The 17,458-nt window shown below is 35.7% G+C and overlaps 1 protein-coding gene across 6 annotated transcripts in view; it reads right to left on the reverse strand.

Annotated features, from left to right (window-relative positions):
- Window positions 1–17,458, reverse strand: part of SPATA7 (spermatogenesis associated 7) — a 58,073-nt gene that overhangs the window by 3,856 nt on the left and 36,759 nt on the right. For all 6 annotated transcript variants that reach the window (XM_021000304.2, XM_021000298.2, XM_021000297.2 and 3 more), the window contains 4 exons: window positions 13,918–14,378; window positions 11,701–11,767; window positions 7,334–7,455; window positions 4,926–4,979 (listed from right to left, as the gene is read on the reverse strand). In XM_021000304.2, coding sequence (XP_020855963.1) covers window positions 4,926–4,979; window positions 7,334–7,455; window positions 11,701–11,767; window positions 13,918–14,378 — 704 coding nt within the window. The remainder of the gene's footprint in view (window positions 1–4,925; window positions 4,980–7,333; window positions 7,456–11,700; window positions 11,768–13,917; window positions 14,379–17,458) is intronic.

Genomic DNA, 17,458 nt, shown 5'->3' on the forward strand with positions numbered 1-17,458 from the left:
ACTGGAGGCCATGCAGAGCCACTGAAATGTATTGAGTAGGGAGGGGAAGTGGTGAGATCTGTGCAAAATGATTTTGGTGGCTAAATGGAGGATAGTCTGGAGTGGAGGCTTGAGGGAAGCAGACCACCAGGGAACTATTGTAATAGTCCAGGCATTAGGAGATGAAAGCCCGCTTCAGCTGATGGCAGTATCAGAGGAGAGAAGGGAGTACATTTGAGAAATACTGCAAAGGTGAAATCAACAGGGCTTGGCGACAGATGGGATATGAGGGGATGAAAGATAGTGAAGAGTCAAAGATTATACCTCAATTGTGAGTCTAGGGGACTGGGAGGATGATGGTGCTCTTGAAAGTAAAGGGGAAGTTTGGAAGGGTAGAGGACTTGAGGAAAAGATGACGAGTTCAGTTTGGGTATGTTGAGTTTAAGATGTCTGCCTGATGTTCAGTTTGAGATATCTGAAATATAGTTAGAGATGTGAGACTGGAGGTCAGCAAAGAGGTTAGGGCAGAACAAGCAGATTTGAGAATCATTAGGATGGAGATAATAATTAAATCCAAGGGAGTTGATGAGATCACCAGTTGAAGTAGGACAGACAAGGAAGAAAAGAGGGGCCCAGGACAGAGCACTGTGGGACACCAAAGATTAGTAGGTGTAACTGGATGAGGATGCAGCAAAGGACTTAAAGAAGGAGACATCTGATAGGCAGGAGGAAAAGTAGGAGAGAGAGGTGTCCGGAAGGCCTAGAAAGAAGAGCATGTCAGAGGTGGAGCCAAAATGGCAGGGTAAATGCAGGGACTCGCCTGAGCTCTTCCCCAAACCCCTCCAAATACCTTTAAAAATGACTATAAACAAATTTTAGAACAGCAGCACCCACAAAACCACAGAGTAACAATTTGGAAAGTCAACAGGAAAGGTCTGTTGCACCAGGGTGAGAGAGCAGTACAGTCTAGCATAAGCCATGCCAGCACAGACTAGGCCCCAGCAAACCCAGAGCAGGCCTCAGGGCAACAGAATCACTGGCAGCAGTGGGGGTTTCCAGACTTCTCAGCCCCCAGATGCCAAAGACAACTTAGAAGATCAGCAGGAAAGGTCTGCTGGACTGGGTGAGAGAAAAGCACAGTCCAACACAGACTGTGGAGCACAGCCCCAGCCCCAAATCAAAAGCAGGCCTTGGGAGCAAATGAAATAGCAGCAGCAGAAGTTGCTTTCCAGAGCTGTCAGCCCCACAGGTGGTAAGGAGGTTGAACAACTGGTCAGAAGGAGATTACAGGGGTCTCTTTGCTAACCCTGAGGCAGGATTCTATTGCTTTGCCTATACTTAGATCTGGATTGCAGCCCTGGGGCGAGGAGGAGTACTAGCATAACAGACCTTGCAGCAACAGTGGAGGGGGGAACCCTCCTCACAGTTCCAGGGCAGAAAAGAGTGCTTTTGTGGTCTCTCACAGACCACAGCCCAGGCCAGGAGAGGAGCAAACACCTCTCCTTAGATCATCAACACCTTGGAAAAACTGAAAACTTGCAGGTCCCTAGAAGTATCTCTGAAAATAGCTGCAGAGCGCTACCTTAACACAGAGTTGAAAAGTCAAGTAATAATAGGCTGGGAAAATGAGAAAACAATGGAAAAAAATTCTGACTATAGAAACTTACTTTGGTGACAAGGAAGATCAAAACACACATTTAGACGATGACAACAAAATCAAAGCTCTTACATACAAAGCCTCCAAGAATTGGCCTCAGGCCATGGAAGAGCTCAAAAAGGATTTTGAAAATCAAGTAAGAGAGGGAGAGGAAAAATTGGGAAGAAAAATGACAGTGATGCAATAATGAAAAAAAAGTCAACAAGTTGGTAAAGGAGATACACAAAAAAATACTGAATAACACCTTAAAAATAGACGAGGCCAAATGGTAAAAGAAGTCCAAAAGCTCACTGAAGAAAATAATTCCTTAAAAATTAGAATGGAGGCAATGGAAGCTAATGACTTTATGAGAAATCAAGAATTCATAAAACAAAACCAAAAGAATGAAACAATAGAAGATAATGTGAAATATCTCTTTGGAAAAACAGCTGATCTGGAAAACAGATCCAGGAGAGATAATTTAAAAATTACTGGACTACCTGAAAGCCATGATTAAAAAAAAAGAGCCTAGACATCATCTTTCAAGAAATCATCAAGGAAAACTGCCCTGATATTCTAGAAACAGAGGGTAAAATAGACATGGAAAGAATCCACTGATCATTTCCTGAAAGAAATCCCAAATTGAAAACTGCCAGGAATATTTTAGCCAAATTCCAAAGTTCTCATGTCAAAGAGAAAATATTGCAAGCAGACAGAAAGAAACAATTCAAATATCACAGAGCCACAATTAGGATAACACAAGATTTAGCAGCTTCTACATTAAAGGATCGGGGGCTTGGAATGTGATATTCTGGAGGGCAAAGGAGCTAGGATTAAAACCAAGAACCACTCACCCAGAAAAACTGAGTATAATCCTTCAGGGGAAAAAATAGACATTCAATGAGACAGAGGAATTTCAAGCATTCTTGAGAAAAGACCAGAGCTAAATAGAAAATTTGACTTTCAAATACAAGACTCAAGAGAAGCATGAAAAGGTAAACAGGAAAGAGAAATCATAAGAGACTTATTAAAGTTAAACTGTTTATATTCCTACATGGAAAGATGATATTTGTAACTCATAAGACCTTTCTCATTATTAGGGTAGTTAGAAGAAATATATATAGACAGAAGGCACAGGTATAAGTTGAATATGAAGGGATGATATCTAAAAAATAAAATTAAGGAGTGAGAGAGGGGAATGTACTGGAAGAAAGGGAGGGGTAGAATGGGGTAAATTATCTTGCATAAAAGAGGCAAGAAAAAGCTTTTACAGTGGAGGGGAAGAGGGGGGAGTGAGTAAACCTTACTCTCATCTCAAAGAGGGAATAACATACACACTCAATTGGGTAAAGAAATCTATCTTACCCTACAGGAAAGTAGACAGGGAAAGGGGATAAGAAAAGAGGGGGTGATAAAAGAGAAGGCAGATTGGGGGAGGGGAAGTCAAAAGTAAAACACTTTTGAGGAGGGTTTGGGTGAAAGAGAAAAAGATAGAATAAACAAGAGGGGGATTAGGATGAAGGGAAATATAGTTAGTCTTTCGCAATATGACTATCATGGAAGTGTTCTGCATGACTATACACGTATAACTTATATGGAATTTCTTGCCTTCTCAATTGTGGGGGTGGGAAGGGAGGAAAGGAGAGAATTTGAACTCAAAGTTTTAAAAATGAATGTTAAAATTGTTTTTACATGTAACTGGGAAAAATAAAATACCAACAAAAAAAAAGAAAATTAGAAGTTGAGTCCATAAAAACTCTGAGTACAATTTTCCCCCTACTATACCAACCTGTCTAATACAGTGTTTTTGCATATACCAGACATTGATCAAATACAATGTGATCATAAATGACTGAAATTGCTGAAAAAAAGAAGAGAATGTCAAAGAGAAGAGGGTGATTAACAATATACTGAAGACTGGAGAGAGGTCAAGAAGACTGAAGGTTAATAAAAAGCTATTGGATTTGACAATCAGGAGATCACTGGTGACTTTGAAGAGAGAGTTTCAGTGAAATGATGAGATTGAATTTTGGGGGGGGGGAAGGGGGTTGAGAAGAGATTAAGAGAAGTGAAGGCACCTATTGTAGACAGCCTTTCAGAATCTCTTTTAATTCCAGTGCCTTCCATATGTTAATTATTTCCTATTTATCTTGCACATAGTTTGTATATATTTGTTGGCAAGCGGTCTCTCCCAGTAGATTGTAAGCTCCTTGAGGGTAGGGACTGTCATTTGCCTCTTGTTGTATTCCCAACGCTAAGCATAATGACTGGCCCATAGCAGGCGCTTAATAAATGTTTATTGATTGAAGCTCAGAGATGTAAAGTGACTTATACAAGATTACACAGTGACAGAGCCAGGACTTAAATCCTTTATCTCCTGATTCCCAGGTAAGTACTCTTTCCACTATACCAAGTACAAGAAGATATTGTTAATGAGCAACTCTTGTTATAGAATAGAAACAGAAATTATAACTTATGATTCCTAAAATTACCAGATCAATATTTTTAATTATATATTTTAATGTCATTCAACTATTTTAAAGCACCTCATCTGAATGAATGAATTGACAAGTGGCCCTACTTTGTGAGATACTAACATCTTAGTTTTACAGAAAGTAAAGTGAGGCAGAAAAAAATGACTAAAGTTTAGACAGTGTTTGATGCAAATAAGAATATATAGATCTGATTTTTTTCTTTATAAAAATGGAACTCAATTGAAAATAAAACAGTATCTATAAAGAGCTACTGATTTTAAAGAAGTTGTTTGGAATCTTCATTTACATTAAAAAATTTTTTGTTGAAATGTTTTATTAACCCTTGAATTCTCCTTTATCTCTTCCCCCTCCTTCCTCCCCTCACCCTGGAAGCTTTCTCTTATAACAAATAATTTTTCATTTATATTTAACATAACTCAAACACACTATATTTATCTATGGCTCTTCCTCATTATTATAATATACAAAAGTGTAAATTTCTGTTCAGGAAAAATGCTTCGTTTCTTCAGAGAAGGAATGAAATCACAAAACTGAGGATTATGGACATAGCTGGGAAGCCAACACTAAATTCTTCAATAACAGACATTCAGCTTTTGGAAAAAGTTAAGAAATAGGTAATTATTTCAGAATAATATTTTGGATATTTTTCTTGCATTTAGCACAAGTTCTGGGCTGGACTACTTAAGTTTATTTGTAAATGAACTTAATTTTTAATCTTTACTTAATGTTTAACAGTTAAAATACTATTCATGTTATGATTAGGTAATTTAAAGACAGTTTTTCTCTTACAAAACAATGAGATAAAAGGGACATACTCAGACTGGATTTTTTTCACTGGAGTACGCTGCAGGTAACATGGAATGGATACTCTACAGACACACAAAAAAAATTGAAAATATTTAAACAAAGACCGTTCTTTTTACAGTGATAAATAGTAAAAAGTTTCCTTATGCATTAATCCAATCAACATTCAATTTAGTATATATTTAGTGATCGCTGACATGTCTTATTACCGTGCTAGATGCTACAAAAGGTACTGTCTTTTCTTGTAGTGTTTTGTTCCTTTACTTCTTTCAGGGAAATAACAGAAAAAATGAAGCTGTGATACAACTAATCTTCCTAACAGTCTTGGGCTACCAAACGAGTAGAACAGATTCTGAGTTTTGAGGTGGTCATTCTGGCAAATGTTAAGATTATTAAGCTATGTCAATATTATCTAATTTCTATACTTTCAAAAATATACACAAATTAACATTTCATTTTTTAAATTTTGGATTAAATAGACATAGAATACAAAATTTCCCCTCCATTCATAGAAAAATGTGCCTAGTCTTCATGCCTTTGCACTGGCTATATTTCGTGCCTAAATAAACTTTTTTCATTTCCAGCTCTTAGAAATACTAGCTTCCTTCAAAGCTCAGATTAAGCACCCCCTCATACTTCATGAAGCCTCTACATTTCCTCATAAAAACTGCCTTGTATTTATGACATAAATTTGCATTTATATCATATGTACTGTGTATTTATTTATACGTGTGCACTGTTTCATCTAACCGAGTGTAAGTTTCTTGATGGCAGGTATTATTTTGGTTTTGTCTTTTTATTTCCAGCACCTAGTAAAGTGCCTGGCATAGTACTTACTAAGTGATTATTGACTATCTGAATATAGAATTCTGTGAATACTTGATTGTCATGAACCTGAGAAATCAAGGGGGTATGATATACTCCCACTTCCCTGAACACACCATTTGGAGCTTCAAATGCAAATTTTTTGGGGGGGCAGTTGGGGTTAAGTGACTTGCCCACAGGGTCACATAGTTAGTAAGTATCAAGTGTTTGGTCTGAGGCTGCATTTGAACTCGGGTCCTCCTGACTTCAGGGCCAGTGCTCTATCCACTGTGCCACCTAGCTGCCCCTTCAAATGCATCTTTTCTAACCAATGTGAAAACTCTCTCATCATCACCTGGTAGGCAACCTTCTGGTGAAAATTTATGGACAGCCAAACAGTTATTGGATGGATACCTGAAGCCTTTCCAGCTTAGTGTGCCCTGCTGGAGCTTGTGCTCTATTAGAATTGTCTTTAAAAACCCAGGGTCACCTGTATTCCACGATAGAACATCATGATAGGTGAGAGTAAGAGCTATCTTTGCATTTGTAAGAAAAAAAATCTATCACAACATTTTAAAAGGGAGCCATTATAAGGTATGTGCAATTTTCTTCCCTCGACTTTAGCCTCCAACTTGCTTTTCATTTAGATACTGCGACTAAGGATAACACAGAAACATATGAAAAATTTAAACCTATTAAATGTTAAAAGCAGAGAGAATGAGTACAATAACAATATGTCATTATGATCTATAGGGAGAGAGTGCTGGGTGTCTTAGCATGTACTACATTTGAAGCCATAAATATTACTTCTCAAGATGGGGAGTTCATCATATGGAGAATACCACTTTTACAAACTGTATTTAGATCACCTGGATATCTTAGGAAATTGAAAATTGGTAGTTGACTCTAAAATGTTATAGACAAATAATCTACCTTATTAGAATAATAATAGAATGAGAGGTAGTATGGCATAGTGGACTGGGAGCAGACCATAGAGCCTGAGTTCAAGTCTTGCCTCTAACATACTCTGGTGATGTCATCTATGTACAAGTTTCTTTTTCTTTTTTTTATGAGGCAATTAGGGTTAAGTGACTTGCCCAAGGTCACACAGCTATACAGGTTTCTTAATCGCAGGGCTTTAGGCATCTCTCTGTGATTATAAATTGAAGGGAAGGAGCCAGTCTGCTTTGGCAGATGAAATTTCCTCATCTGAGCATTTCCTATATCAATGAAATTGCAGGTCCAATCCTTGTCCTATCTTAATGATGGAATGCACTAATGTTCTGTTTATTTCAGACACTGCTTTGCTCCTCATAGGTGCTTTACAAATATTTGTTGAACTGAATTTTTCCTTCAATAATGAATTAGGTTATACAAAATGGACTAAAATGTTTCATTTATATAAAGCTCATAATCATCAATTAAATTTTTACTGATCATTTCATTTTTGTAAAATGGCTGGTTTCATTAAAATGAGGTTTCACTGTGTCAGAATGTGCTTTTCGACAAGGGAATTTATAATGACACGTGATGACATGATTTAATATGTCTTAAAGCTTCAGAGGAGATAAAATAAGAAGATGTAGAGTAGTTGAAATTATTCTGAAAACTTTACCTTGATAATGGGTAGTGAAGAACATCTTCTTTAACTTTCTCCCAGGCTAAGTTACTCTGGAAGTTCTGGGAAGAAATAATTTTTTCCTTCATTCTGTATGTTCTCCAATTGGATGTCTTGGGCTGTAATAAAAGAATAAATCTTTACTGTTTTAATGATTTATAACTAAAAAAATTACATAAAAATAAATTACAAAAAAGCAAGGAAGACAGATAGAAATTTGCAATGGATAAGGGTTACTGATAAGATAATTCTATCTTCTAACAAATTAAGATAGATATTAATCATTGAACTAATACAAATAGTTATGACAAAATGATGTTTTTCTTACGGTACAACCTTAATGAAAGCTCAGATAACACTTTAAATAATATTAAGAAAGGGTCCCAAAAAGCATAAAATCAGATTTGAACTTGAAAAGACTAATGTGTTCCTCAAACCCAGAAAAACTTTGGGGACCAGGCTGGTAATAAGAATAGTTCACCTTATGTCACCCATAGAGATGTGTACTCTGAAACAGGAAGACAGAACATCAGTACTGGGTTCATGCTACTCTTTGGCTTTTATTATGCTACTAATTTGGAGCCATAGAGCTCCGTAATAAATCACAATGGTGATGCTGTAAAGAGGGGGAGGGAAGAAGTAGAAATCATCTGCATAATCATTATGAGAATTCAATTATATTAGTACTTTCTATTAGATATTAAGTGTACCATCTCATTAATAGAAAATGGCCCTTTGTGCTTTCACTCCTTTTAGGCAAACACCAGAAGAAATGAAGACATGATACAGCTAATCCTCTGTGCCTAAGAGTCTTAGGTTACCAAGTGAGTAGAAGGGAGTAATTGGATGGATTCAATTTATTGTCCAATTCTGAGTTCATTTAGTGAGTTGATCAATTTTCTCAAACAGTAAGTTTGAGTATATTATATACAAGATAGGAAAGATATGAAAAACTTATAGTGGCAGTAGAAAGTCCTTTAATAAAACATAAATATACAGAATGTGACAGACAGTTACCCAGGACTTGTCAAACCTGATGACTTCTACACACTTCTGAGGATTTGTGTCACAAATTACACTGTCAAAAGAAATCTAGAAAGCACTGCTAAGGATTATGAAGTCCTGCGGTAGAAATTCAGGGTGTTAAGGATACAGATAGCTGTTTCCTTCGCAGACTCCAGGCATAACATTCTCCTGTACTTTCCTAGACCATATCTCCCCACTCACATGACCACTACAGCTGCCAACTTGATACTCCTAAAGCACAGGCTATATATGATATTTCTTTTTGCTCTTCCTCCTTACCTCTGCCTTCTGAAATCTCTAGTTACTTTCAAGGCTCAGCTCATAAGCCACCTCCTACTGAAGACCATTCTTGAAACTCAAGCTGTTATTATTCTCTCCCTAAAAATAAATTTGCATTTACCTTGTTTTAAGTATTTATATATTGAGCTGTGTACACACTGTTTTCCTCTTGTAGAATATAAGCTCCTTGAGGGGAGGAACTTCATTTTTTCTGTCTCCTAGCATCTAGCAATCAGCAAGTAGCTAATAAATATTTGTTGAATTGACAAGAACTGTTTAGAAGAAAAGGCAAATTCATAAAGTGATTAACCGGTTAAAAAGTTAAGTACCTAAGGATGGGATTTGGATTTCCAGAACTTGGTTTAAAACACAGGCCATTGATAAGGAATGGGGAGAGTAGTTAATGAAGGCTACTAAAATTTATATTTCCCTGGAATCTTGTAAATCTAATCAAAAGGGTTTTAAAATTAAAAACCAAACAAACAGACCAAAGGGCAACCAAACTGTGCATATCCTTTGATCCAGCAATACCACTACTAGGTCTGTATCACAAAGAGATCAGAAAAAAGGGGAAAGGACCTAGACGTGCCAAAATATTTTCATGGTGGCAAAATATTGGAAAGTGAAGGGATGCCCATAAACCGGGGGATGGCTGAACAAGCTGTGGTATATGAATGTAATGGAATTAGACTATTGTCCAGTAAGAAATGATGAAGAGGCAGATCTCAGAAAAACCTGGAAAGACTTGTACAAACTGATGCAAACTGATGCAAAGTGAAATGAGCAGAACCAGGAAAATACTGTACACAGTATCAAAAACACTGTGTGATGATCAACTATGAGTGACTTAGCTATTCTCAGCTACACAATGATCCAAACAAGTACAAAGGACTCATGATGGAAAATGCTATCCACATCCAGGTAATGAACTGATGGATTCTAAATGCAGATCAAAACATACTTTTTTACCTACTTTTTTTTCCATGTTTTTTCCCCCTTGTGATCTGTTTCTTCTTTCACAACTGTGACTAATATGGAAATACATTTTATATAATGGCACATATATAACCTATATCAAATTGTCTACCATTTTAACACAAGGGGAGAGGAGGAATGAAGGGAGAAAAATTTGGAACTCAAAATCTTGTAAAAATGAATGCTAAAAATTGTCTTGATATATAACTGGGAAAAAATAAAATACTGTTTAAAAAATTAAAACTGCCTATGTATATCTATATAGAGTTAGATTCCACAGAAAGTGGCTAAAGTACAGGAAAAAAGTAGAGATGTTCAGAAATTCACTGGTACCTAAATTCAAGAAAGCAATATAAGACACATGGCCAAATGCACAAAGCATCAAGATGAACTAGAGATCATACCTCAAGGAGGCAAATTTTTCCTCAAAGGTAGGTAGAATAGGACTCATGAATAAAATAAAATTGAATATTGCAAGGAAAGTAAACCTTATTCAAAAGGAGAAGGATTTGGAAGTAGTTGAATGGCCAAATCCAAAGAGCAGCTAATGGTGCAACTGTCAACTTAGGAAGCGGTATCTCTAGCAGAGTGCTTCCATCCTCAGGGATGTATCCTTGGCTATGAGATATTTAAATTTTCTATCAATGATCTGGATAATACTTATCAATTTTTTCAGATTATATAAACCTGAAGGGTTAGTTAACATACTGGATGACCAAATCAGGTTCCAGAATTCAAAAAGGTTTGAATTTTTGGCTAAATCTAGTATGATGAAACAGTGGAAGTAAATGTAAAGTCATATTTATACTTGGGCTAAAAAAATCAATTTCATTAAGCACAAGATGGGGAAAGTATGGATAGATTACAGTTCCTATGAAAATGATTTGGGAGTTTTAGCTGACTTCCAGCTCAATATAAATCAACAGGGCTATATGCCAACTGGGAAAAAATACTAATGCAATCTTAGGCTGTATTAAGAGAAGGACAATATCCAAAATAATAGAGATGACAGTCCTGCTGTAATCTTTCCTGATCAGACCACATCTGTAGCTATGTTTGGTTCTAGGCACCACATTTTAGGAAGGCATTGAAAAGTTATAGAGTGTGCCAAAGAGGAGCATAATGTGAAGAGTTTGGAGGTCATGCCATATGAGTATCAGGTAAAGGAACTGAGGATAGTCAGCCTGTATAAAAGACATAGGGGTAATTTGTATATGACAGTTGTTTTTAAGTATCTGAAGGGATATGATATGAAACAGGGATTAGATTTGTTCAATTTTACCCCAGAGGCAAAAATTAGGAGCAATGGATAGAAAGTGGGGAGTGGGAGATTTCAGCTCAATATAAGGAAAAACCTCCTCACAATTAGAGCTATCTAAAACTGGACTAGGCTGCTATTAGAAATGGTTGCTTCTCGCTCCCGAGAGATCTCCAAGCACAGACTGAATGATCACTTGTTGGACATGTTGGAGAGGGGATTCTCATTCAGATATAGTTTAGACTAGATGGCTTCAAGAGTTCCTTTCAACTCAGATTCTGTGATAAAAGCAAAGGAGATATAGATGGTTTAAGGGCAAAGTTTTTAGCTAATTTATAAACTTAATTCTACTTGGTTCCTTTGCAAACATAATTTTAAACACATTGGTATCAATTAAATGTAATATGTGACACACATTCTATAAACCAAATGCAGAAAAAATTAGCTTATAAATAATTAGATAAAATTAGCTTATAAATAAAGCTACAAATTAGCTTATAAATGATCATCTGAAGTTGTACAGCATCCACCTGGCTAGTCAAAGGAACATCTATTTGCAGATAATTCAATATTTTGGCCATAACATATACAGTCAGGCATGCATCACTTTGTCAATACTTGAGTGAATCTCTGATTTCCTCAATGGGTGATTTCTCCATTAGTGCAGACTGGATTCATATACATTGTTACATACACCACAATCTTCAAGGTTCTACTAAAAGTACAGATTACAGGTTGTTCTACGTTTTCCAGTCTCCATTTTAGCAAGTTCACATCAATGTATCTATAACTAAAATATAAGAATAAAAAGACCTTTTATATTTACCTCATTTATGATCACTTCTTCTGAATTTATATTGTTCAACTCAGCTGACACAAAATGAGTTTTAAAACTGTAATATTTCAAAAGATATTTATTAGGAGTGTCAAAATACAGAAATTGTGATAAAGATAAAATTTGTGTAGAAGTAGTACATGTAACTATAAAGATATGTATGGCAACATGTTTAAATGAAATGTCACTTTCAATAATACAGTCAACTTGTTATTAGGGAACAATATCTACTCTGAGATTTAAACATGCCTCTGGCCAGAACTTTGTCAGATTTTACTTCTCATGACTATCACTGAAGATGGCTGGTTAGGAAACCAATGAACTTAAGATTTTTAATCTGAGCATTTTTGCTTTATCTATTTTTCAATCTCATCATTGCTAAAAATGAAAAACTCCAGAAAAGGCACACTTAGAGTTTTTCTTTATTTTCAGCCTCTCACCCATAAAATAGGATTAATAAGACAGGCACTACTTATCTAATATTGTTGTTAGAGGAAAATATTTTGTAAGTTTTAAAAGATTATACAAATCAAAGATATCCCAGACTCATCTTGGCATCAATTCCATAATTCATTTATTTAATATCAATGAAATTTCTATGCATTTAGTGTAGAATTCTTCATGTAAATTTATTTGTACTACTTGAGATGACCACTGAATAGAAAGGTCAAAAAATTTCTAAATTTATTATTTTTATTTAAAAAAAAACCCCTCAATTTTATGTAAGCATAACAGAAGAAAAAAAATCAGGGTGGTATACGAGAAAGAACACTAGCTTTGGAGAAAGAGGATTTGTGGTCAAATCCTGCTTGTCACTTACTACTTGTGAAACCTGGGACATGTCACTTAACCTCTCTGAGTGTCATTTGTTTCATCTGTAAAATGAAAATGTTGGACTTTGCCTGTGGGGTCCCTTCCAGTTCTAAATCTATACTCTTGTGTTCCTTTTTTGAATTCAGCAACAGCTTTCTTCACATACATATCCTTTATTAAAACAATCTCACTCTCTTAAACATAATAAGCACAAAATAAAATACATGACATGTTAGTTAGCCTGTAAGTAAAGTAACAGTCCTATTCTCCATAACAGTATCATAATGGGGTACCACTCTATTATATATTAGAATTGTAAGAAAACACATAAAGAATTATATTCCTTCATTGTATAAACTCAAAGCATTTTATTTAGAGCTGGATGGGTCCCCCTTTGAGGTCCTGTGGTTTCACCTCCACATTTTACATATGAGTAAACAGAGGTACAGAGAATGAGGGAGTTGCCCCAAAGTCACTCAGCCAATACCTGGAAGAACTAGCAATTGAACTCAAGTCTTCTACCTCTAGATCTGGGGCTCTTTTCACTTTCCCATACTGACTCTAGAACACTCAGAGTGACTTCTGGAAAGGTATTCAACTGTCTTGAATCACAAGAAGATCACTTAGGAAACTATTGTCACAGTTTAGTTCACTGATGATCCAATGTAACCCGAGGGATTTTTTTCTTCCTAAGTTAGAAGAATTTGCTGGATAAGTGACATCTGTGAGGGGAAATTTAAGTATTCATCAAATGACTAACCACGGAAGGAAAGAAAATATCTGAAGAGTTCTGTTTTATTTGAATCACTCCATCTTACTGTACTCAAAACTAATGAATGAATATGACATCACAAGGATGACTTGGAAAAAATACATAATTTTTTTTTCAATGCACAGATTCTGTTGGTACCCCTAGTTAGGCCTGAAACAATGACCTAAGCCAGCAGTGAGGAACCTAAGGCCTTGAAACCTTCTAGGTCCTCAAGTGCAGCCCTTTGACTAAATACAAACTTTGCAGAACAAATTGTCTTAATAAAAGGATTTGTTCTGTAAAACTTGGACTCAGTCAAAAGGCTGCACCCAAGGACCTAGAAGGCTACATGTGGCATTAAGGCCACAGGTTCTGCACTCTTGGCCTACACAACTAATGTTTATAAAGGACCTGATGTAGTTAACAATCAATTGGCTATGAACATTTCCTCTCATTTAGCCTAAGACTTATTATTAGAGTTTTCAATGACCCATATACAAGTTCCAATCCTATCATCCCCACCCCAACCAAAAGACTGCTTAGACACTTGTGCTATTAAAAAGTCTGATTAAAAAAAAAAGAATAATATCTTAATTGGTAGCATCCTAAACTAACCAAACATTATTACTAAATATGTTCAATACCTGCTTAAGTCAGTCTGGGTTTCTGCCTCAATCAACTGATCATGGGTGCTCTTTTTTCTTTTAGCTGGTGTATAATATCGATATTGAGAAAGGAAAGATTTTGCTTCTGTTTTTAAAGTGCGAGGAGTGAACGGCAGCTGCTTGTTAGTAAAGCGTGCAGAATGTTTCTCTAGGAGATCTCCGCTAGGTGCTTTTGAAGTAAATAATTGAAACCTCCGTGGATTTTTGGTATTCTTACCACTACCACTAGAGGCATTATATGAGGGTCCAGAAAATTGTCTTCGGGGATTTGATATACCTGAGGTACTACAGGTCTTTCGAGTTTCATTTTTGACAGTTTTTTCAAGATTAGAAAAACCTGTAAATTGTTTGTCTGATGTAGGTGGTAACGATTTTGAAAAGGATGGAAATTCATTTTCTTCTTCAGTTTCTTCATCCTTTTCTTGTGAATCCCCTGAAGGCTAAAAACAAAAATAGTATTATATTACTAAATAATCAGCAACTTTTCAGAAAATGCAATTATAGTCACAAAAATATATTGCCATTTTCTATTCTTGGGTGCCTGGTTAAATTATATCTCCAGGTACTTCAATATGTTTCAAACTGCAGACAGTGGTTTAAGTTTCTTGGAGGCAAGGGAAATGTCATATTTCTTTGGTATCATCCACAATACCTGTGGGATATTGTGTTAGAAACCTGAGTACAATGTAATTATAAACATGGCTATGGCAATCAGTGGCAATTCCTCTTGTTCTAGGGGCCTAATTTCATTATTTTGAGCATTCCCTCTACCAGTATCAACAACAATACCTATAGGCCATAATTAATGGTTTTCATGAGTTGCTATAGCTGAAAAAATTCATTACCTGATGGCCAAATTTCTGGAATTGAATCTCTCTAAATTTTGTTGTCTGATCTCAAACAACAGACTTTCAGATTGTAGATTTAGAGTTTGACATGACTTTGGAATCTAATCTAATTCAAATCTCTTTTTTTGTAGATGAGGATGCTAAGGTTGTGACTTGCCCAAGGTTACATAGGTAGTGAGTGGCAGAGCTAAGATTTGAATTGAGGACCCCTGATTCCAAAGTCAGCATTCTTTTCACTGCACCATGTTTGCCTTTGCTACCTTTGTGTAGTTTACAGAGGATATCAGACCTTATGTTCTGCTTTTAGTCTTCGGGAACCCATATCCACAACCTGATAAGGACCTGGAGGTTAGGACATGAAATCTAAATATATTACTAGTACTACTGAAAATAAGCTCCATATATCTAATTAGAAAGGTCTGAATTAAAGCAGCAACTATAGTTGTGTGTCTGGAGTTATAGAATCTAGCTGAAGGAAATGTTACATAAAAAGATCATGCTTTCCTGAGTAACAAGCTGGAAACATTCACTAAATTATTAGGATAATTACTGGAATCTAAGATGTGCTTCATCATTAACCATCATTGTGGATAATGAGCCAGCATGAGTTATGGTATTGATCAAAATACAGGATGTCTCTGAATATAGGCTACATAGTCTAAAAGGAAATAGCATTTGAAAAGAAAAAAAAAGCATAAAATTAAAAAAAAAATCAAACCAATTGTTGGCAGTGTTCAAGTGTTGTATAATATAGATTTTGGTGGAGAAGGGTGGAGAAATGAAGTGTGGCTTATATTTGAATAAATATGGTACACAATAATTGTACTTGAGTATGATCTCAATTATTCTACAAAGATAAAAAGTCACATAAGGGTTGGGGCTGATCTTTAAGACACTTCCCTAAGTATTCCACAAAAAACAAGCCTGAAATTATGGGCACCTAATGACCATCTGTTTCATCAGGGGCTGGCCACCTTTTTCAGAATAAGAATCTGACATGCCTAGAACAGTAATGGTATACATTGCAAACACTCAAATACTTGAATTACTCACATATCTTGCCAAATTGTGAATCATAAAATTCAAATGACTACAAAACCAAATATTGGTTACCCAAAGATTTCAGCTCTAAAACTGACTGGCTCATAAGTACATTAAACTGTTTTCAGTTATATATAAACTTCTGATAAAAGCATATTTTAAAAATATTTCATATAATACACTTAATGCTTATAAATTACACATATATGTTATAATAATTAACTTTGTTCTCAATATTGATTACAATTATAACTTTCCTTTTGATACAAAAAGAATGATCAATAAGATATTTCTATTAGTCAGCAATATGGTTCTCTATTGACTGTTCTCATATTCCCCTCTCTTTGGGATAGGACTGCCATCAGTTTTCCTTGAAGAGAGTTAAAGCCCTGGCCCCCCATTAACCTTCCCTGAAGAAAGAAATGCAAAAAAAGTCCTTGCTGTCAAGCAACATACATTATTTCTTGAGTACCAGTTGGGTATTAGTTTCCAAAAGTACCCAACTTGTACTCAAGAAATAATTCATGTACCATGAAAATTTTAATAATTTACAAATATAATTTTGACAGTCCTATGTGTTGCTAAGTAATATTAATAGGAATTATTCAATAATACAAGTGTAGTCTCTGCCATTATCTGTATGAAGAGTACAGAGAGAAAAAATGGGCTTAAAATGTGAAAGATTAATACTACATGTAAAGTAAGACTTTTTAATGGTGGAGTGTTTTGTAATGAAATATGCAAAAGAACCCTTCACAAACAAGATAGATTCTAATCTGGAGTGGAGTGAGCTAATTGTTTTTATATTTTATATGTATGTAGTTATTTATATGTAGTTGTCTCCTCCACTAGAAAGTATGTTGCTTGACAGCAAGGACTTTTTTTACATTTCTTTCTATTTTCAGCTCTTAGCACAGTGTGTCTTACATAGTAAGTGCATAATTAATGTCTGTCAACTGACTTCTCCAACAACTGATGGACTTCCCCTTGCAGAATCATAAATTTATCCTCCAGAGTAGAATTTTTTAATCAGAAGTCGTGGCAAGAAGTTGCAGATTTTTCTATGGTCTTCAGATGTGAGCACTCAAGAATAAAATTCCAAAGACAGAAGCAGAAATTTTTCCAGTGAGTGGGAATAAAGGTGGGGGGGGAGATAAAAGGTAAAGAGAACAATGTGATGCACATGGAACTTACTTTATAAACTTATGTTTTTAAAAGACATGTTTAGAGGATAGAAACAAGGGAAAGTAATGAATGGCTACAACAGAGTAGATTGGTCCTATAAGAAGAGTACATGGAAGACTAAAGCTTAGAATGCTGAGGCTAGTTATGAATGTTAAGGATAACAAAAAGGTTTAATTATGGTGGACATGCAAGAGAAGGATCAGACAAGGGAGAGGACTGCAGGCTGGAACGATGGGATACTGATAACACATTACTATGAAAAGGCCAAACTATTCAAGTCCTATTTGTTTTCTTTTCCAAGGAGAATGATCTTTAACTGGGAAGTAGAGAACAAAAATGGTTAGGCAGGAATAAAAACCCAGGATCAGCAAACAGACAATCAGCAAAGCTAGCTGCCCTCAATGAGTGAAAATCATCAGGCCTAGATGGACTATATCCTGGGATAC

Source organism: Phascolarctos cinereus, unplaced genomic scaffold, assembly GCF_003287225.1.
Source record: "Phascolarctos cinereus isolate Bilbo 61053 unplaced genomic scaffold, phaCin_HiC Scaffold_3;HRSCAF=262, whole genome shotgun sequence".
Classification (NCBI taxonomy): domain Eukaryota; kingdom Metazoa; phylum Chordata; class Mammalia; order Diprotodontia; family Phascolarctidae; genus Phascolarctos; species Phascolarctos cinereus.